At 42.6% G+C, this 24,496-nt stretch overlaps 1 protein-coding gene across 1 annotated transcript; it reads left to right on the forward strand.

Moving 5' to 3' along the window:
* Nucleotides 1–5,710: 5,710 nt before the first annotated feature.
* On the forward strand, nt 5,711–7,350 carry LOC124272875 (acidic repeat-containing protein-like). The gene is made up of 2 exons (XM_046708093.1): nt 5,711–5,810; nt 6,614–7,350. Exons 1-2 carry the CDS (start codon nt 5,711–5,713, stop codon nt 7,348–7,350), a joined length of 837 nt encoding a protein of 278 aa, XP_046564049.1.
* Nucleotides 7,351–24,496: the final 17,146 nt, after the last annotated feature.

Below are 24,496 nucleotides of genomic sequence, written 5' to 3' on the forward strand. Positions count from 1 at the left end.
GAAGACCTATTCTAGTATGCTATTGAAATAGGTCACGCTTTCATAACTTGTGTTTAAATGCGGCCTTGCGCTGATAACAATACCTCTGAGGATATTCCCTGCAAATTACCTGGACTCGAGGAAGGGAGTATTAACAGTTGATTATAAAATAGCATCATGGACTCTATAATAACATTATGTTATTTTGGAAATGTAGTTTTTCTACGGGACAGTTTACATATACACATGGACTCTATAATTACATTATGTTATTTTGGAAATGTATTTGTTCTACGGGACAGTTTACATATACACATGAGGATTAATTAAGCACCATCTACTACTAAAATACAAAAAGCACTACATGTTAACTGTCCATGTATATCGGACGACTGGCAAGGGGATGGTTATCATAACGTGAACACTGTACGGAGGTATCTATTACTCCACGTTGATAACGCAGACGACTAGTGTCCCAGGCACTGTGATGAGCTCCAGCGTCTGATGGACGACGTTGTCTGGTACCAGCAGCCAGCAGCCAGCAGCCTCCTCTTGGTGGTACAGATGGACGACGTTGTCTGGTACCAGCAGCCAGCAGCCAGCAGCCTCCTCCTGGTGGTACAGATGGACGACGTTGTCTGGTACCAGCAGCCAGCAGCCTCCTCCTGGTGGTACAGATGGACGACGTTGTCTGGTACCAGAAGCCAGCAGCCTCCTCCTGGTGGTACAGATGGACGACGTTGTCTGGTACCAGCAGCCAGCAGCCTCCTCTTGGTGGTACAGATGGACGACGTTGTCTAGTACCAGCAGCCAGCAGCCTCCTCCTTGTGGTACAGATGGACGACGTTGTCTGGTACCAGCAGCCAGCAGCCAGCATCCAGCAGCCTCCTCCTGGTGGTACAGATGGACGACGTTGTCTGGTACCAGCAGCCAGCAGCCAGCAGCCTCCTCCTGGTGGTACAGATGGACGACGTTGTCTGGTACCAGCAGCCAGCAGCCTCCTCCTTGTGGTACAGATGGACGACGTTGTCTGGTACAAGCAGCCAGCAGCCTCCTCCTGGTGGTACAGATGGACGACGTTGTCTGGTACCAGCAGCCAGCAGCCAGCAGCCTCCTCCTGGTGGTACTGATGAACGACGTTGTCTGGTACCAGCAGCCAGCAGCCAGCAGCCTCCTCCTGGTGGTACTGATGAACGACGTTGTCTGGTACCAGCAGCCAGCAGCCTCCTCCTGGTGGTACAGATGGACGACGTTGTCTGGTACCAGCAGCCAGCAGCCAGCAGCCTCCTCCTGGTGGTACAGATGGACGACGTTGTCTGGTACCAGCAGCTAGCAGCCTCCTCCTGGTGGTACTGATGGACGACGTTGTCTGGTACCAGAAGCCAGCAGCCTCCTCCTGGTGGTACAGATGGACGACGTTGTCTGGTACCAGCAGCCAGCAGCCTCCTCCTGGTGGTACAGATGGACGACGTTGTCTGGTACCAGCAGCCAGCAGCCTCCTCCTGGTGGTACTGATGGACGACGTTGTCTGGTACCAGCAGCCAGCAGCCAGCAGCCAGCAGCCTCCTCCTGGTGGTACAGATGGACGACGTTGTCTGGTACCAGCAGCTAGCAGCCTCCTCCTGGTGGTACTGATGGACGACGTTGCCTGGTCCTCCTGGTGGTACTGATGGACGACGTTGTCTGGTACCAGAAGCCAGCAGCCTCCTCCTGGTGGTACAGATGGACGACGTTGTCTGGTACCAGCAGCCAGCAGCCTCCTCCTGGTGGTACTGATGGACGACGTTGTCTGGTACCAGCAGCCAGCAGCCTCCTCCTGGTGGTACAGATCGACGACGTTGTCTGGTACCAGAAGCCAGCAGCCAGCAGCCTCCTCCTGGTGGTACTGATGGACGACGTTGTCTGGTACCAGCAGCCAGCAGTCTCCTCCTGGTGGTACTTGTTGAGAGACAGTTTCCCATTCCCCATGGCCGGCTCAGTTCTTCTACATGGGTCATGAAACTGCGTCTTGCCAGACATATAAGGACTCGACTCGACTCGACTAATAACCGTGTGGTTAATACTCAAGTTGGCTGTGGACACGGCATCTCTTCAGCATGCATGCCAATTGCATGCCAGGCGGTGCTTAATTAATGCTCATGTGTGTAGTTTTACGCTATTAAATGTTATCAGTAAAGTCTTTTAATGAGATTGGAATGTTTTCTGTCCGATATGTTTTGTAGAGGGAAAACCAAGCTGCATAACAACAAACGCAGCGGCAGCAGCAGCAGCAGCAACAACAACAACAATGATAGAAAGAAGAAGAAGACGAAGAAAAAGAAGCCAGGGTCACCTTAACCCTCATTGCTGCATTCATCGATACGCATGCAAAAAAGTAACGGAGCACTTATGATTTTTAACCCCTATTATCCCCCATATAGCCATTTATATTCGTAACAAACTTTGTTTGTATGATTATTTTGACCCTTTGGGCGCACCATACACTAATTCTATGCGCGTGCTACAATCAAAAGAGGGCATCACGTGCAATACGTGTACCCGTCTTTTACCAAATATCGAGTTTCAGTTATCCCTTCCTACATCTCAATAAAAAACAATAGATTCTATTGTAAAATCAATAGATTCCGTTGTTGATATTAAGCAAATAGGGTCCTTGTCAGCTGACAACTGCTCAAGTTATTGGAATACGAAATGATGGACTGAGCTATCGAAATGAGCCTGGCCACCTAATCCCGTTAGTCGCCTCATACGACAAGCATGGGTTACTGAAGATCAATTCTAACCGGATTTTCACGGACATGGCCAACAGAACGGTCCAAAAGTGCTTACCGGGTGTAGAGAAAGACGACATATCAGACGTCAGCTGTTATTCCCAAAGCACAAAGCAGCTAAACTAGCTTGCTGTCAAGATTTACGTCACTGAATTTGACGTCACAGGGAATGTCCACTGCTCGGACGAAAGCCAATTTATTCATGACTGATTGCTAAGCTCATATTTTGCGCATCAGAAACATTGAATATGCACAACGGAGTATCTTGCAGCAAGTACCGTTTTGCAGGGGTTCATTGTTGAGTATGGGGTGCTCCTCACATGATCTGGCTTCTTGGTACTACATGGATTTGATGGCCTCTTGGTACGACATGGATTTGATGGCTTCTTGGTACTACATGGATTTGATGGCCTCTTGGTACTACATGGATTTGATGGCTTCTTGGTACTACATGGATTTGATGGCCTCTTGGTACTACATGGAATTGATGGCTTCTTGGTACTACATGGATTTGATGGCCTCTTGGTACTACATGGATTTGATGGCTTCTTGGTACTACATGGATTTGATGGCCTCTTGGTACTACATGGGTTTGATGGCTTCTTGGTACTACATGGGTTTGATGGCCTCTTGGTACTACATGGATTTGATGGCCTCTTGGTACGACATGGATTTGATGGCTTCTTGGTACTACATGGATTTGATGGCCTCTTGGTACGACATGGATTTGATGGCTTCTTGGTACTACATGGATTTGATGGCCTCTTGGCACTACATGGATTTGATGGCTTCTTGGTACTACATGGGTTTGATGGCTTCTTGGTACTACATGGATTTGATGGCCTCTCGTTACTACATGGATTTGATGGCCTCTTGGTACGACATGGATTTGATGGCTTCTTGGTACTACATGGGTTTGATGGCCTCTTGGTACTACATGGATTTGATGGCTTCTTGGTACTACATGGATTTGATGGCCTCTTGGTACGACATGGAATTGATGGCTTCTTGGTACGACATGGAACTGATGGCCTCTTGGTACTACATGGATTTGATGGCTTCTTGGTACTACATGGGTTTGATGGCTTCTTGGTACTACATGGATTTGATGGCTTCTTGGTACTACATGGATTTGATGGCTTCTTGGTACTACATGGATTTGATGGCTTGGCTTACTTGGTACATGGATTTGATACATGGGGTACGACATGATTTGATGCTTCTTGGTACTACATGGATTTGATGGCTTCTTGGTACGACATGGAATTGATGGCTTCTTGGTACTACATGGATTTGATGGCCTCTTGGTACTACATGGATTTGATGGCTTCTTGGTACTACATGGATTTGATGGCCTCTTGGTACTACATGGATTTGATGGCTTCTTGGTACGACATGGAACTGATGGCCTCTTGGTACTACATGGATTTGATGGCTTCTTGGTACTACATGGATTTGATGGATTTGATCTTGGTACGACATGGATTTGATGGCTTCTTGGTACTACATGGATTTGATGGCTCTTGGTACTACATGGATTTGATGGCTTCTTGGTACTACATGGCTTCTTTTGATGGCCTCTTGGTACTACATGGATTTGATGGCTTCTTGGTACTACATGGATTTGATGGCTTCTTGGTACTACATGGATTTGATGGCTTCTTGGTACTATGGATTTGATGGCTTCTTGGTACTACATACATGGATTTGATGGCTACTACATGGGATGGCCTCTTGGTTACATGGATGATGGCTTCTTGGTACTACATGGATTTGATGGCCTCTTGTACGACATGGACATGGATTTGATGGCTTCTTGGTACTACATGGATTTGATGGCTTCTTGGTACTACATGGATTTGATGGCTTCTTACTACACATGGATTTGATGGCTCTTGGTACTTCATGGATTTGATGGTACTACATGGTTTGATGGCCTCTTGGTACTACATGGATTTGATGGCTACTTGGTACTACATGGATTTGATGGCTTCTTGGTTTTGACATGGAACTGATGGGTACTACATGGATTTGATGGCTTCTTGGTACTACATGGATTTGATGGCCTCTTGGTACTACTTGGATTTACTTCTTGGTACTACATGGATTTGATGGCTTCTTGGTACTACATGGATTTGATGGCTTCTTGGTACTACATGGATTTGATGGCTTCTTGGTACATGGATTTGATGGCCTCTTGGTACTACATGGATTTGATGTACGACATGGAACTGATGGCTTCTTGGTACATGGATTTGATGGCTTCTTGGTACTACATGGATTTGATGGCCTCTTGGTTACATGGTACTACATGGATTTGATGGCTTCTTGGTACTACATGGATTTGATGGCTTCTTGGTACTACATGGATTTGATGGCCTCTTGGTACGACATGGATTTGATGGCTTCTTGGTACTACATGGATTTGATGGCTTCTTGGTACTACATGGATTTGATGGCCTCTTGGTACTACATGGATTTGATGGCTTCTTGGTACTACATGGATTTGATGGCCTCTTGGTACTACATGGATTTGACTACATGGATTTGATGGCCTCTTGGTACTACATGGATTTGATGGCTTCTTGGTACTACATGGGTTTGATGGCCTCTTGGTACTACATGGATTTTCTTGGTACTACATGGATTTGATGGCTTCTTGGTACTACATGGATTTGATGGCTTCTTGGTACTACATGGTTTGATGGCTTCTTGGTACTACATGGATTTGATGGCTTCTTGGTACTACATGGATTTGATGGCTTCTTGGTACTACATGGATTTGATGGCCTCTTAATTTACTACATGGATTTGGTGGCTTCTACACATGGAATTGATGGCTTCTTGGTACTACATGGAATTGATGGCTTCTTGGTACGACATGGAATTGATGGCTTCTTGGTACTACATGGGTTTGATGGCCTCTTGGTACTACATGGATTTGATTTTCTTGGTACTACATGGGTTTGATGGCCTCTTGGTACTACATGGACTTGATGGCCTCTTGGTACGACATGGAATTGATGGCTTCTTGGTACGACATGGAATTGATGGCACGATGTGACTGATTTTTTACCAAAAATAACTATTGCTCTCCTGCTCAAACTACACAATTAAATTAAGTTTTGGCTAAAAATAACAATTCTGTTATATACCAAGCTGACATTTACACATCAAGAAAGTTTCAATTATGCATAATCAGGAAGAACCCGAATGTGAAAGATTCAGACCTTTTTCCAACAATTGAGATTGCTAGTTGACAAAAACTGAAAAAGGCCTCATTAATACGATTTTGGAATAATTTTTTTATGATTTTGAGTTTATTGTAGTGGATAAACACTTCTCCTTGCCGGATACTGATAATTACAGCTAAAATCCGTTTGTTTTGTTTGTAAAGCAACTCTTACTGCATTTTAGAATTTTACTTCTTTTTAGTTTGACTGTAACTTTTCCTAAATCTTAGTTTACAAACTTTCATCCATTCACAATAAATAACGAATTTATAGGCCACACAACAATCAATTATTACTTTCACTTTTCAAAATAAGGTAACTTGTTTTAGGACAGAAAAACACCTGTTTAAAATATAGGCAATTATCCTCATACATGGTAATTTCAATGATGTTTTCGTTTTTGAAATGTTAAATGCTTGCTCTATCAAATTATAAAGGTTATTTTTGGGAAAGAGTTTAGAATTTCATTTCAGACAAAATTAATTGGTAAAAATACAGGGTGGTGCTTATTCTATGCACAGATGTATACATGGATTTGATGGCCTCTTGGTACTAGATGGATTTGGTGGCCTCTTTTTACTACATGGATTTGATGGCCTTAAAGCAGACAGAATCTACTAAATCCCACAGTTACCGACTACCCGTACAGACAGTGTGAAGAATCTGGTGATGATAACTTGATTGATGAAGGCTATGCAGAATCTGGTGATGATAACTTGATTGATGAAGGATATGCAGAATCTGGTGATGATAACTTGATTGATGAAGGATATGCAGAATCTGGTGATGATAACTTGATTGATGAAGGATATGCAGAATCTGGTGATGATAACTTGATTGATGAAGTCTATGTAGAATCTGGTGATGATAACTTGATTGATGAAGGCTATGCAGAATCTGGTTATGATAACTTGATTGATGAAGGCTATGCAGAATCTGGTGATGATAACTTGATTGATGAAGGCTATGCAGAATCTGGTGATGATAACTTGATTGATGAAGGCTATGCAGAATCTGGTGATGATAACTTGATTGATGAAGGCTATGCAGAATCTGGTGATGATAACTTGATTGATGAAGGCTATGCAGAATCTGGTGATGATAACTTGATTGATGAAGGCTATGCAGAATCTGGTGATGATAACTTGATTGATGAAGGCTATTTAGAATCTGGTGATTATAACTTGATTGATGAAGGCTATTTAGAATCTGGTGATGATAACTTGATTGATGAAGGCTATGCAGATTCTGGTTATGATAACTTGATTGATGAAGGCTATGCAGAATCTGGTGATGAAGTCTCCAGTGATGTTGACTGGTCGTTTATGTTTGTTACACTCAAAATGTTCTGTCTCAAACTTTCCTAAAGTTAATTCAGAAAACAATAAAACGCTTTCATGACCGTCTTTGTAATATAGCACCGTGTTTAGCACCGCTGTATTTCAGAAACTCTGTTTTTACTAAATGACCTTTCGCAGCTAGTCAGTCGTGCCCCGCGGTATCTATTGCAGTGCAAGCTTGGACCATCCACCCGAGCAAAGACGGCGCATGCGCCGAACTAACACGTAAACATGATCTGTTGCCAAGCTAGTTTACCGCATATGACATCAGATGGAACCTTTTTGTTATCGCAGGGGAGTTCCCGTCCATTGTCCCTACTTCCATGCAACACACATGTGAACAACATGGCATATACTTACTCAAGATACCTAAGTAAATCAATGTTGGGACTGCTCCCTGAGCGTATATTAGACCTGGGAAACAGGCTGAGAATGCGGATGTAACCAATGTGCCTTACCCTGTCCCGCATGGAGATTGAGTGACTCTCACACTATTTTAAACCTGACACGTCATTTACATTCATCTGTGGTCTTTGTAATCTTACCGATTTTATATGACATACATACATTTTTGTGTGAAGTGAAATGATAAAAACGTTTGTAATACATGTATTCACTTAGGGGCAAGAAGAACTCTGAACTATGCCTAAATACTTGCCTGCAGCACCCTGCCTTTAACTGCACTTACCTGCACCACCCTGTGTTTTATGGTACATCCCGGTACCTCTGTAGCACCGTGCAACACCCTGTCCCTATACCTCTGCAGTACCCTGCCTTTTACTGCACTTCCCTATACCTCTGCACTACCCTGCCTTTTACTGCACTTCCCTATACCTCTGCAGTACCCTACCCGTTACTGCCCTTCCCTATACCTCTGCACTACCCTACCCGTTACTGGACTTCCCTATACCTCTGCACTACCCTGCCCGTTACTGCACTTCCCTATACCTCTGCACTACCCTGCCCGTTACTGCACTTCCCTATACCTCTGCACTACCCTACCCGTTACTGCCCTTCCCTATACCTCTGCACTACCCTACCCGTTACTGCACTTCCATATACCTCTGCACTACCCTACCCGTTACTGCACTTCCCTATACCTCTGCACTACCCTACCCGTTACTGCCCTTCCCTATACCTCTGCACTACCCTACCCGTTACTGCACTTCCCTATACCTCTGCACTACCCTGCCCGTTACTGCACTTCCCTATACCTCTGCAGTACCCTGCCTTTTACTGCACTTCCCTATATTTCTGCAGTACCCTACCCGTTACTGCCCTTCCCTATACCTCTGCACTACCCTGCTCGTTACTGCACTTCCCTATACTTCTGCAGTACCCTGCCTTCTACTGCACTTCCCTATACCTCTGCAGTACCCTTCCCGTTACTGCACTTCCCTATACCTCTGCAGTACCCTGCATTTTACTGCACTTCCCTGTACCTCTGTAGCACCCTGCAACACCCTGCCTTTTACTGCACTTCCTTGTACCTCTGCAGTACCCTGCCCGTTACTGCACGTCCCTGTACCTCTGCAGTACCCTACCCGTTACTGCACTTCCTCTTACCTCTGCAGTACCCTACCCGTGACTGCACTTCCTCGTACCTCTGCAGTACCCTACCCGTTACTGCACTTCCCTTTCCTCTCCAGTACCCTGCCCGTTACTGCACGTCCCTGTACCTCTGCAGTACCCTACCCGTTCCTGCACTTCCCCTTACCTCTGCAGTACCCTACACGTTACTGCACTTCCTCTTACCTCTGCAGTACCCTACCCGTTACTGCACTTCCTCGCACCTCTGCAGTACCCTGCCCGTTACTGCATGTCCCTCTACCTCTGCAGTACCCTACCCGTTACTGCACTTCCTCTTACCTCTGCAGTACCCTACCCGTCACTGCACTTCCCTGTACCTCTCCAGTACCCTACCCGTTACTGCACTTCCTCGTACCTCTGCAGTACCCTACTCGTTACTGCACTTCCCTGTACCTCTGCAGTACCCTGCCCGTTACTGCACTTCCCTATACCTCTGCAGTACCCTACCCGTTACTGCACTTCCTCGTACCTCTGCAGTACCCTGCCCGTTACTGCATGTCCCTCTACCTCTGCAGTACCCTACCCGTTACTGCACTTCCTCGTACCTCTGCAGTACCCTGCCCGTTACTGCACTTCCCTGTACCTCTCCAGTACCCTACCCGTTACTGCCCTTCCTCGTACCTCTGCAGTACCCTACCCGTTACTGCACTTCCCTGTAGCTCTGCAGTACCCTGCCCGTTATTGCATGTCCCTGTAACTCTGCAGTACCCTGCCTTTGACTGCACTTCCCTGTACCTCTGCAGTACCCTGCCTTTTACTGCACTTCCCTGCAGATTAAAGGTTGGGATATATATCTACTTTGATATCCCTTTCCCATTTAGGTTGGTAATTTACTTTTCTTGTAATGCATGCTTCCTTACGCCCCTATTCCACACAGACCACTAATCCCACGATTGATGAATTTGAGAATTCGTGAGGATTCTTGGAATTGTGCAAATTTTCTGGTTCAATTCGTGAAGCTTTACGATTCAGTTACGATACAAGTGAGAGAGAGTCACGAATATTCGGCTGGAATCGCACGAATATTGTCAAGAATTCACACTACGATTTACAAGAATCTGTTACGAATACTGCACGAATGTTAGGAATCAGTTACGAACCAGTAAAGAATACGGGGATTGCACGTACGAATCAGATACGAATAAATGAATTCGTGAATATTCTTGAAAGCCCTAGGAATGAAGGTAGCCATGACCCACAGACGCCTGGCTACAGGAAACTGGTATGACTACCGATGTGGCTGCAGCACAGTGGTATGGGTTGTGCAGGAGGTCTGTCAGGCCATCATACAGGAGCTGAAGGATGAAGTCATCCTGCCAAGGACCCATGAGGACTGGAAGGCTATTTCCCAGCAGTTGCAAGACCGGTGGAATGTTCCTCATGCCCTTGGGACCTTGGATGGCAAGCTCATAATCCACACAACTCAGGCAGGGTATTCTTCAACAGCAAAGGCTTCCTGTCCGGGGTGCTATTGGCCCTGGTGGATGTGGACACTGTTTATATGGATAGACACTGGTGAAGGCCATGTTCTTCTCCCTCTCCCCTCATTCTCTTGCTTCTCTTTCCTCTCCCCTTGCGCTTGCCCTTGCCTGCAGCTTTTCTAGGCATCTTGCTGATTCGAGGATTTCGTAGCACAATCGACAGCAGCTAATGGCCTGAAGTCCTTATATCCCCAATTTGCCCACAATCGTAGCTGATTCGTAGATAGTTCTTACTTGCTACGTACCTGCGTGTTTTTGTGGGATTCGTACGTGACACATTCGTAGCCGATTCGTGGTCAAGCCTCGAATTGACGTATCCACGACTCAGTTACGATGCCTAAGAATGCACTACGAATTTGTTACGAATTAACTCCGAGTTTTTTTAATCGGGAGTTCGTGGCCAAAATTTTGAACAGTTCAAAACTTTTGCCACGAATTCCCGATTGCTGAAGAATTGCAAGAACTGACTACGACTATATACGAACTAGTTAAGAACTTCACGAACTGATTACGATTCAACTACGATTCCTCATATTTGTCAATTCGTGGCTATTCGTGGGATTCGTGGTCTGTGTGGAATAGGGGCATTAGCTATAAACCAAACAGTGTGGGCGTACTGTAACGATGAAAATAGTCATACCTTTTTATACGCCCGGCCCTGAAAGGTCGGTGTCTAATATAGAAAATACGGTCTAGTCATTGTTATATCTATGTGACTGTTATGTTCAAATTCAAACCGTGTATATTCCTCTTAACTGTTTGTAATTCAAACAACACTACTATATATGACTTCTTTGTTTAGTCTTAGGTTCATAGAAGTAAGACTGAGATACCTCTTTCAGTGTACCTAGTTCCCCAGTGTGAATCACATGATCTGTATACACATGCAGGACATAATATTCACCGACATTTAACTATAGTTGCAATAGCTACTTAAATCCAGTTTGCATGACTAACAAGTCCAGGTATCCTGGGTCAGCCGGTAATACCGCCCTCAATATCAGCTGGTGCACATTGAAGAAACATGGTCTCGTGGTGTGTATCGAGATGATTTTAAAGGCTTATTCTACTACTACTACTACTACTACTACTACTACTACTACTACTACTACTACTACTAGCAACCACAGACACACGGGCACGCACAAAACGATAACCTTGGATGCGACAATATACCTTATTTTACCTTACCTACACGTGGTTGGAGGCAAGGTTGTTCCCTTAGGGGTATGGTTTCTATATATGTTAACTACAGGGCAAAAGTTATCACCGACTTCACTTGACCAAAAAACAAAACAAAGAGGTATGTGAGATTTATGATAATTATTTTATTCACAGAAATAATTTTCCAATAATTAGACTGAAACTTCATTGTAATGCTGTTCGTGCATTTGACGCAATTCATTGAGAAAGAGGCAAGAAGTCAAAATTGAAAATTACAAGTCATAGTTCATTCAAAAAGTGCATAAAGAGTCACATAACGAGACAGGAGTCAGGAGACACGTCATCAATAGGGAGTGTGACCACCCTGGGCATCCATACACGCCAACACACGTCTCCTCGTTGACGTCGTAGCGGTTTATTAATTTCGCGAATTCGCGATGTGTCTAATGTTCTTACAGGAATTACATCTTAAGGTAAAATGATATTCATCTAAAATCCCAAATTACAAAGAGGACATAAACGTAAATAAATATGTTATCAACACACTGTTGTTAAAAGTAGCATCGACATAAGTTCATACTGCTAAAATACAGAAACATCGAGAACTACTTAAACATCTCAACAACATCCATAATAAATGTATGTGTTGAGATTTATCCTACACAAGTTTTAAATCCGTCTATTGTTTGAAATTCATAAATTTGTTAACACTAAGTTCATTGTAAAAAGTCAAATCCACATACATTTTAGACTCCTAAAATATAGAAATGTAATGACAATGAATGTTTTTTAGACTGTGGCCCTAATAAGGTTCTATAGACACCTTTAAAAGATATTTACTTTGGAATATATCCAATGCACATGTGAATGCTTGATGAGTCACAACATATAGCAAAAAGTCCGCCGGTGTGATATGGTTAGACACTCCCTGTATACCGGGGTCATGAGAACGCTCGATTCTTCTTCTGGAAATTCCGGAATTCGGGTGATTTCTCTGAATCAAAGCTGATCCATAATTTCTCTGTAGTTGTGCAAATTATGTCTGCGTCAGGTTTACCGATTACAATACATTTCTGAATGGTCGGTGAATTCATGGCTCAGGACAATATCGTGACGTAATCATTATCATTATTATATTTTTCATCTTTAATTATTGCATAAATCTATTTTTCTACAAATCTACATATATGAACACAGAATACAGGTTCATTCTATCAGTTCGTAGGATCAATTTTCAAGGTCAAAATATGTCGCATTGTCGCCCCATCTAAGATGCGTGAAAAAAGCCCAAAAATGCGAGACCACGCGACAACGCGACATATTTTGACCTTGAAAATTGTCGCTATGTCGCATTGTCGCCCTTTGGAGGAATAGAAAAAATATTATTCAAAACGCAACATGCGACATCGCGACAATGCGACAAATGGCCGAAATGTCGCATTGTCGCGCTTTGGTTAATTTTGCCTCCCTTCTCGGATTCTATAATAGAGCGATGGCAACACTACAGTACAGTAGAGAAGAATGAAAACCGACAAGGCCCTCTGCCGCGGGCTTCCTCTTTCACACAAAACCTCAAAGGAGGTTTTGATCTAACTTATGAACCCACCGAAGATATACTTTAGATGTAATTTTACTATTTGGTATTTACTGTTGATATCAACTGGGATGCGACTGGCAGCAAATATTTTGCCTTGCACGCGCAATACATGTGCGCTACACGCACTACCCGTCTTGTGAGGAACACATGGTTCACACTGACAATCTCATTCTTCACAGTGATCCTTCGTAGCCTAGTGGATAAAACTGTCAAGCTAGTAAGCGAAGGGTTGCAGGTTCGAAACCAGGCAAAGTTATGTCAATCTTCAAAACTAATACAAGTACAAATAATTCAAAGTCAAGGACTACTCCTTAAAAACTCCCCGGGGATTCTGTAGAAAATGCCCGCAAAACTGCCTGTAGAGGTATACACGTTAACAGGAGAACCTTGCGAGACAATAGACTGACGTCACTAGAGGTTTATTAGTGGAGTTACTGTACTGCTACGTGATGAACTACAACAGACACATAGAAACATATGTACTCCAGTAACACGATAAGGTCTGTTCTATCTATAGCGTCAGGTCATTGGTCGTTATAAGCCATATCTATATAGCAGTGGGTGTCATATAGACAAACATGGGATTTTAATACCTGGATCTATTTCCGCTATGTGAGCGGAAACCAGAGGGACTTCCCCTAGAATTCCGCCCTACTGGTCTGAGCGCGGTACAGCTCATCATGCATATACACATTGGTTACTATATTATAGTTACTGTGTCATTACAATTCATAACAAATGTCAGCTTTTAATTTGTCCGTGGAAAAAAGTATATGTTTTTTCCCTCAAAACGTTTGTAATTTTGTCCGTAACTCTCACTGTTTAAACATGTCCTAACCACCATAGCTGATAAGATTATATTTAACGATTTCATTTATTATACACAACGAACTTAACCCTGCAACCTCTGTATTTTTGCAATGATTGGTTTTCAACACGTACATAAAACTTTTCGTGGTGACCACGACGGAAAATCATGAGTTTTTCTGATCCGTATGATCCTATGACTCATACAAAACGACAAAATGATTGGAATCCGTGCTGATTTTATCATCATAATTGCTCATTTTGAAAAAAAAACAAGCTGATTTTCATACAAAACCATGTCTATACAAGTATGGAATGTTTAATGTTGAATCTATTGTTGAATGTGATCATTCAAAATGACATTTTGCGTTTCCTACACGATTCAAGGTGAATACCTCCATGACAGCCGTCACTCTCCTCCTCATACCCCATGTCAGCCTCCTGATCCTCTGAAGTGAAATCTACGCCATTCGTCGTTTAAAGCAGATTCCAATAGGGCCAGGTTCTGTACAGGAGGATTCCTTTGTTGCACACGACGACCAGTCACGTACCACATATGCCCGAAAGACTTAAGATCGGGGCTCATTCAATCGTGACATATGTCAGGGGTGCTTAACTAAGTTCTTTGTGTATATGTGCTTCGTATCAAGTGTTAGTATTGACTATGGCCGAGGTTAAACACAGATGAAAACCAGGAACGTGGTAGACTGGCATCGATACTGAGCATGACTAGTTGTACTTGTCAACAATTTAATTACAAATGTTGATCATTAACACCTCTATAGAATCTAGTTGTACAAACACTTTCATTAATGACAATACGCCAAATTAAAATCGCGAAATTGTCCCCGTCTGTGCCCCATCCTCTCCCGCTGCTCTCACACAACCACAGTTATCTCTCAAACCCACACCTCTCTCCCTCAAACTCACCACTCCCCTCCTTCACCTCCATAACCCCTCCCCCACCCCTCTTTCACATCCATATCTCCCCCATCACCATCACCACACCCCTCCCTCACATCCATAACTCCCTCTCCCCTACTTTCTCTCTCCCCCACTCTCTCTGTCCCTGACAACAGCAACAGGCACACCATTCATTCCCTTGTTCCCCCTCTAGCGACCCATTCCCCTCTCCTTCCGCGCATCGTTTTTTGTCCCTCCCAATTCTACATCCCCCTCCCTATTTCACCCAGATCGATTTATCCCCACTCCCTCTTACTCTGTAAATTCCAGCTCTCTAGAATTCCAGGAATTGCTGGGAAAACCTATTTCATGTTTCAGTGGAGGAGGAAAGTCCAGGCAAACCCCGAGAAATATAGAATATGGGTTGTCATGTATATGCATGTGACCAGTCCTTGCTGACACACATGCTCCTCACTGCATGACCACCGGTCAGACTGACAGCGGTCACCGTGACCTTTGTCCTCAGCCATGGTTGCTGTTGGCTTGTTCTAGTTCTGCAAGAGTTATATAGACTGACATTTAGTTTCAAAATACACTTAGAGCTTTTTAGTTCTAAATATTTATCTACAAATAAGAACAATGGTAAGTTACAGCCGAGAAAATCTAGACTTGCCTATTTTTCTAGGACTCCCTGAGTCACTAATAAATTTTTACTCTCGGTTTGGGAGACAGACCGAAGCAAGGATATGTTGCAAACCTGTATCATCTCCCTACACTGACAGTACAGAACAAGGTAAGTATGTCTTAGACATGGATGTACTGTGAGGAAGCCCCCTCTACTCTAGTCTGTCTCACAGTCCCTCAACCACATTATTTTCCCAATGATTTTGCCTAGCCCTCCCTGCAAAACTAAAGCCCAAAATGAAGCAAGTCTAGGTTCCTGAATCTCCCATCTCACTGGGGCTCAATGGGTTTATTTGTCGCTATCAAAATGATATATATTGAGGGTGTAAGCGTTGGTCTCCCTCTACCCCTGTCGCAGCTATTAATGGATGACAGTGAGTCAGGCCGAGAACCTTCCGACTCGCCGGGGTCCCTAGTTGTGACTAACAGCACAAAGAATAGCAGGAAAGAGTCAAATGATATAACCTGTGTGACGCGACCTCAGCTACTTCATGTTTAACAGCTTTGGTAGTGACAATGGTGTACACTGCTACACACGACAATGCTTCCATCATGGTGGTTCGGCGTGTCAGTATTAATGAAGGATGATGTATCGTAATGTATTTTTTTGTATATAGATGTATAGTTCTATGTATCTAGCCGTATCTTGGTGTAAAGTGATGTATCCCAGTGTATATAGATGTATAGTTTTATATATCTACCCGTGTCTTGGTGTAAAGTGGTGTATCCCAGTGTATATAGATGTATAGTTTTATATATCTACCCGTGTCTTGGTGTAAAGTGATGTATCCCAGTGTATACAGCTGTATAGTTATATGTATCTACCCGTGTCTTGGTGTAAAGTGATGTATCCCAGTGTATATAGATGTATAGTTATATGTATCTAGCCGTATCTTGGTGTAAAGTGATGTATCCCAGTGTATATAGATGTATACTTTTATATATCTACCCGTGTCTTGGTGTAAAGTGATGTATCCCAGTGTATATAGATGTATAGTTTTATATATCTACCCGTGTCTTGGTGTAAAGTGATGTATCCCAGTGTATATAGATGTATAGTTTTATATATCTACCCGTGTCTTGGTGTAAAGTGATGTATCCCAGTGTATACAGCTGTATAGTTATATGTCTCTAGCCGTATCTTGGTGTAAAGTGATGTATCCCAGTGTATATAGATGTATAGTTATATGTATCTACCCGTGTCTTGGTGTAAAGTGATGAATCCCAGTGTATATAGATGTATAGTTATATGTATCTAGCCGTATCTTGGTGTTAAGTGATGTATCCCAGTGTATATAGATGTATAGTTATATGTATCTAGCCGTATCTTGGTGTAAAGTGATGTATCCCAGTGTATATAGATGTATAGTTATATGTATCTAGCCGTATCTTGGTGTAAAGTGATGTATCCAAGTGTATATAGATGTATAGTTATGTGTATCTAGCCGTATCTTGGTGTCAAGTGATGTATCCCAGTGTATATAGAAGTATAGTTATATGTATCTACCCGTATCTTGGTGTAAAGTGATGTATCCCAGTGTATATAGATGTATAGTTATATGTATCTAGCCGTATCACGTGGTGTAACGTGATGTATCCTACTGTATATATGTTACAGTAAATGTGTCCAATCAGGAAATGTGTAAATTTCCTGGAATATTTAGGAAATGTGTAATTTCCTGATTCCCTCAGTAAATGTACACATTTCCTAAATATTCCAGGAAATTTACACATTTCTTGATTTGAGGGCCTGATTTTTTTACACATTTCCTGATATGAAGTTTTTGCTTAATTTGCAATGAAAACAGGAGAATGGGCCAATATATGCTAATTATTTAAAGCCAGTCACAGAACATACAAGTCACAACGAAGCAATGGCAATGTAAAGAGGATAATAATTAGGTTACAATAACACAGTGTTTAATCCTGTTGGTAGGTAATGTGCTAATTATTTGAAGTCAATCACAGAACAAACAGATGACGTGTATGTGTGTTCACGGCTGTGTCAGGATGTATCTCTGTTCACGACTGTGTCATGATGTAGCTGTGTGTTCACGACTGTGTCATGCTGTATCTCTGTTCACGACTGTGTCGTGATGTATCTCTGTTCACGACTGTGTCATGATGTAGCTGTGTGTTCACGGCTGTGTCAGGATGTATCTCTGTTCACGACTGTATCGTGATGTATCTCTGTTCACGACTGTGTCATGATGTAGCTGTGTGTTCACGACTGTGTCATGCTGTATCTCTGTTCACGACTGTGTCGTGATGTATCTCTGTTCACGACTGTGTCATGATATAGCTGTGTGTTCACGACTGTGTCATGCTGCATCTCTGTTCACGACTGTGTCGTGATGTATCTCTATTCACGACTGTGTCATGATGTAGCTGTGTGTTCACGACTGTGTCATGCTGTATCTCTGTTCACGACTGTGTCATGATGTAGCTGTGTGTTCACGACTGTGTCATGCTGTATCTCTGTTCACGACTGTATCATGCTGTATCTCTGTTCACGACTGTGTCATGATGTAGCTGTGTGTTCACGACTGTATCATCACGTATGTCTTTGTTCACGACTGTATCATAACGCATATGAATGTTCACGACTGTATCATGACGCATATGTGTGTTCACGACTGTGTCATGCTGTATCTCTGTTCACGACTGTGTCATGTTGTAGCTGTGTGTTCACGACTGTATCATGACGTATGTCTTTGTTCACGACTGTATCATAACGTATATGTGTGTTCACGACTGTATCACGACGTATGTGTGTGTTCACGACTGTATCACGACGTATGTGTGTGTTCACGACTGTATCGTGATGTATCTCTGTTCACGACTGTGTCATGCTGTAGCTGTGTGTTCACGACTGTATCGTGATGTATATGTGTGTTCACGACTGTATCGCTATGTATATGTGTGTTCACGACTGTATCATGACGTATATGTGTGTTCACGACTGTATCATGATGTAGCTGTGTGTTCACGACTGTATCGTGATGTATATGTGTGTTCACGACTGTATCCTGATGTATCTCAGTTCACGACTGTGTCATGCTGTAGCTGTGTGTTCACGACTGAATCATGACGTATGTCTTTGTTCACGACTGTATCATCGAATCATGTTCACGACTGTATCATGTATATGTGTTCACGACTGTTCATGACGATGTGTGTGTGTTCCGACTGTGTTCACGACTGTATCATGTGATTATACGCATATGTGTGTTCACGACTGTATCATGACGTATATGTGTGTTCACGACTGTATCATGACGTATGTGTGTGTTCACGACTGTATCATGATGTATATGTGTGTTCACGACTGTATCACGACGTATATGTGTGTTCACGACTGTATCATGATGTATATGTGTGTTCACGACTATATCATGACGTATGTGTGTGTTCACGACTGTATCATGTAGCTGTGTGTTCACGACGTATATGTGTGTTCACGACTGTATCATGAGCTGTGTATATGTGTGTTCACGACTGTATATATGTGTGATCACGATGTGTTCACGACCGTATTGACGTATATGTGTTCACGACTGTATCATGATGTAGCTGTGTGTTCGACATGATGTATCATGACGTATGTATGGGTGTATCGTGATGTACTGTATCGATGACGTGATGTGTGTGTTCACGACTGTATCATGACGTATGTGTGTATGTGTGTTGATGTATCATGTATATGTGTGACTGTATCATGATGTAGCTGTGTGTTCACGACTGTATCATGACGTATATGTTGACGTATATGTGTTCACGACTGTATCATGACGTATGTTGTGTGTTCACGACTGTATCATGACGTATATGTGTGTTCACGACTGTTCACGCATGTGTGTGTATATCATGACGTATATGTGTGTTCACGACTGTATCATGACGTATATGTGTGTTCACGACTGTATCATGACGTATGTGTGTGTTCACGACTGTATCATGATGTAGCTGTGTGTTCACGACTGTATCATGACGTATATGTGTGTTCACGACTGTATCATGACGTATATGTGTGTTCACGACTGTATCATGTGTTTGTTCACGACTGTATCGTGACGTATATGTGTGTTCACGACTGTATCATGATGTAGCTGTGTGTTCACGACTGTATCGTGACGTATATGTGTGTTCACGACTGTATCATGACGTATATGTGTGTTCACGACTGTATCATGGCGTATATGTGCGTTCATGACGTATCATATGTGTGTTCACGATGTGTGTTCGATCGTGACGCTGTATGTTGTGTTCACGACTGTATCATGACGTATATGTGTGTTCACGACTGTACTATGATGTACATGTGTGTTCACGACTGTATCATGACGTATATGTGTGTTCACGACTTGATCCTGATGTATATCTGTTCACGACTGTGTCATGATGTAGCTGTGTGTTCACGACTGTATCATGACGTATGTCTTTGTTCACGACTGTATCATAACGCATATGTGTGTTCATGACTGTATCATGACGTATATGTGTGTTCACGACTGTATCATGGCGTATATGTGTGTTCACGACTGTATCGTGACGTATATGTGTGTTCACGACTGTATCATGATGTAGCTGTGTGTTCACGACTGTATCGTGACGTATATGTGTTTTCACGACTGTATCATGACGTATGTGTGTGTTCACGACTGTATCATGATGTATCTGTGTGTTCACGACTGTATCATGATGTATCTGTGTGTTCACGACTGTATCATGATGTATCTCTGTGTTGACGATCGATCATGACTTAGTGTCTTTGTTCATGAGTGTATCATGATGTATCTGTGTGTTCACGACTGTATCCTGATGCATCTTGGTGTCTTATTTTATGATTTCATGTAAGTGAATGTGTCTGTTCACATTATTTCATCTGAGTGATTGTGTCTTTTCGCATGATTTGTCTGGTCCAAATTATGGTTCGATTATTTACAGACCGCCACCATAATGCTGGAATATTGCTGAGTGCAGCGTGAAACAAACAACAAATGAAACATTTGACATTTCCCAAAGCTGAGGAAGAACCAGAATATATACAGATGGAATGACCACAACACGACCACATATGGTGCACACTGACACCCAACACACAGTGGGGATGTCCGGCAGTAGGCTGCCACGTCAGGGTAGCTGTCTCCTCGTGTGCTGGGTTCATGATGATGTGGGCACAGCAAACAACACGTGCCATCTATAATAACTGTCTTTGCTTTTCCATCTTAGCTGTCTATAAAAAGTATATTCGTAGTTTATGTTCAAGTCTAATTTTGCATGATATGTTAAAATCTACATAAAAAGAAGAAAATGCAATGTCCGACCAAATGGCCCATGAGACATGATTATCACATAATCTATATTTTAAAACGCACACGCACACGCACACGCACACACACACACACACACGCACGCACGCACGCACGCACGCACGCACGCACGCACGCGCGCGCGCGCACACACACCTATATACTAGAAACAAATATAACAACAAAAACCCGTATACGTTGTAAACTATTGCCCACATTCATGTGGGACTTCGAGATGCCTGAACACATCGCCATCTACAGCGCTAAAAGCCTATAAAATACAATCGTTCCTGTAGTCTTCGTTGAAACATGAATTTACACGGTGCCCTTTGACAGTTATTCGTTGCGTAGGCAAATCTAAATTCTCTTGAAAACAAAGACCCAGATATGTGTAGGCGTGAGAATAGTCAATAAATCCTTTTCAAATGTTAAAGACGAGTTAGAAATTCTGAGCGGGAGATTGTCGATAGTGGACAGTGACTTAGGTTTCACTATTAAGTTCGTTGGCAAGGTTATTAGTAAATACAGAGAATAAAGAGGGGGGACAGAATACTTCCCTGGAGGACACCTGTTCATACTCGGAACAAATCTGTGTGTTAACCCTTTATATCTTCATTCTTAGATATAATTACTTCATAGATTTCAATATCCAGTGTCATTAGATTGTAACAAATTCAGTCTGTGTTAACTTAAATGGAGTCAAAGCATCACAGTAACAGACAAATGTTGATGAATACATGACAAGTTTTAAGGATAACAACTTCTGTTTTATTCTTTACACGACGTTTTAGAGCTAATTCTTGCAGATCGTTGCTTTTAAATGACGCTGCAACCACTGGCAATCAGAAACACATGTGAAATGTCACAGGCATTGACGGTCGCTACACCAATAGATTTTTAAACTTATCAGTTTGTTTACTCTTTGTGCTGGTATCAATGCACCCAGCTGAATATATTATCCTGTTCTGAAAGCAAATCAGATAAGACGTTATTAAAGACTGCGTTAGCTGTTATCTTATGTTGAATCAGGGCTGTTGATGTCCGTGTACGATTTCCCCACACACAGATATCATCGTGTGACTAAGCAAGACTGGCAGTGAACTATGTAAGGATGTTTTAGTGCCTGTATTACATTGAAGCCCTGCGTGCACTAGTGCAAATATGACTTCACGTGCACGCGTGTGTTGTTTAGCTCACCAGTGTATTGTTTAGCTCACCCGAACGGCTTATTGTTCGTCTTTTTGTGGCACTAAACTGAAGTCACAATAGAAATGACGTCATAACTGGAGATAGTTGACGAATCCGACAAACTTTGGTTTTTCCTAATCGTCGGTCTTTTGGTGCATTTTGCTCATGGGGAACTCTAAAGAATTCAGAAAAATGGATAACAGAGAAATTATTAAACTCGCAGGTGTCATACTAATTCTTTAAACCTCGAGAAAGAATTCGTGTCTTACCCGCGCTCTCGCTCCTGTAATACAAGAATTCTTACACTCGTTTCGTAAGATCTGTAAGATCAGACAGACCTACTCGTATGATATTCTGTATCTGTTACACAATCGATGTTGTTGTCGACATATCGACAAGCTTGGACTTTTGACGGGAATAAAAAAAATCAACCAGCCCAGAGGTCAGAGCAGCTCACAGGTCTGGAGTTCGAATCCAAGATTCGCCCTAAGTAACCGTTAATGTGCTCGTGTTTCATTCTAACTACATTCAAGTCGTTTTTAAGAGGGGTATCGTGTCAGATTTAGATACGTGATTTCAATTAGATTGCTGGTATTCGTGTCCCTTTGGGTAAATGTCCACAACTGTTCTCACTCTGTCGTTTTTCCTCATACCAGTGAAGGGGCGGTGGGGTAGCCTAGTGGTTAAAGCGTTCGCTCGTCACGCCGAAGACCCGGGTTCGGTTCCCCACATGGGTACAATGTGTGAAGCCCATTTCTGGTGTCCCCCGTCATGATATTGCTGGAATATTGCTAAAAGCGGCGTAAAAACTGAACTCCCTCATACCAGTAAACTGTAAACCTGAACTAGGGGAGACCGGTGTCAACTGTACACGGAGCAATTATAACAAGGGCGATTACTCTAAAAGCTTTCGCTCAAGCATAGTGTAGGTGAGTAGACTAATTTCCCATTGCTTTCCTGCGGTACACATACAGGCGTTTTTCAGCTGCTCGCTCATGGCAAGATACAGTTGACGAAAAATCGTTTTTCACATAGGTAAGTAAATTTTTCACAAACGTAATAAAATGCAGTAAATGTTGGTTTGTATGAAATTAACTTTTCAAGTGTAAAATTGAGGTATTACGACATATTTTGAAGCAGAAATTGCTTTTGAGAAGCACAAAGTTGTTAACATGTGACGTGGCATGAAACATGGCTACTACCATCGGGAACAATTGTAACACTGTGTTACAATTGCCCCCATGTAAATTTCCCTTGTGTTATGATGAAGGTTTTATGTTCTTTACAAGTTTTATCGCGGTAGAACATGTTCAGTGTTATGTTGATAGTATTAGCCCTCGGGTGAAAGTTTTTGGTGTTAGTCTTTGTATTTTATTTTGGGCATAGCAATACAAGAATTTTAAACCAAAAGCATTTTAGATGCCGATGGTGATAAAGGTTTAATGTTAATCAATTTCGACCTCAATTGATCAAGATAACATCTTTCCACATTATATTTTGATTTTATTTGGAAAATAACAGATTGTTACATTTGAACCTTCTTTGTTACAATTGCCCCATCCACCTGTTACAATTGCCCCGTGCTAGGGGTCAATTGTAACAATTGCAGTCATTGCATTTGATACGTAATAACTTTGTAACGACATGATAGAGAACTTTAAATGACACCGAGGTTTAAGGCCAAGATACCAATGTACTAGTTAGTACCTACTAACTTTGTGAGCGGTCGACTAGTATCGAATTTTATAGAAGTTAAGTAAAATGTGTTACAACTGACCCCGGTCTCCCCAACTCTGTTCCCATCTTTGATGTATTACTTTCTTACAACTGATTATAAGGAGTTGACAGGAACATGAAGCCCACTGGACCAGGCATCATCCGTAACATTAAAACTTCGGGGTGAGTCAACACAACGTACAGTCACAACATTAACAACATTTACAGTGTTTCATATTACTAGATATAGATTTTGCTCAGTGTTAAAGCTGTTATATCTCAATTCCGTTACCAGGCTGTGCTAGCCTTCTTGCACCCATTGGGGCGGTGGGGTAGCCTAGTGGTTAAAGCGTTGGCTCGTCACGCCGAAGACCCGGGTTCGAATCCCCACATGGGTACAATGTGTGAAGCCCATTTCTGGTGTCCCCCCGCCGTGATGTTGCTGGAATATTGATAAATGCGGCGTAAAACCAAACTCGGTCGGTCTTGCACCCATTGCATAACATTCCACGAGGCATCAGGCTTCCGTCACACGCCCTTCGTATAGATGGGTTAAGGATATGTGAAAGCATAAAGAATATGAAAAAAGCGTAATTTGCCACCTCGCTGATTGGTTCAGTCGCTGTAACGCTCCTCCTGAGTAAAGTAAAGTACCCTTTATTCTATCTTTGCTGTGTATATATATAACGATCCTAACTTAACTCGCAACAGAAAGTGAAATGTACAAACCC

Source organism: Haliotis rubra, unplaced genomic scaffold (genome assembly GCF_003918875.1).
Source record: "Haliotis rubra isolate DU_JTF1 unplaced genomic scaffold, ASM391887v1 Scf174, whole genome shotgun sequence".
NCBI classification, from domain to species: domain Eukaryota; kingdom Metazoa; phylum Mollusca; class Gastropoda; order Lepetellida; family Haliotidae; genus Haliotis; species Haliotis rubra.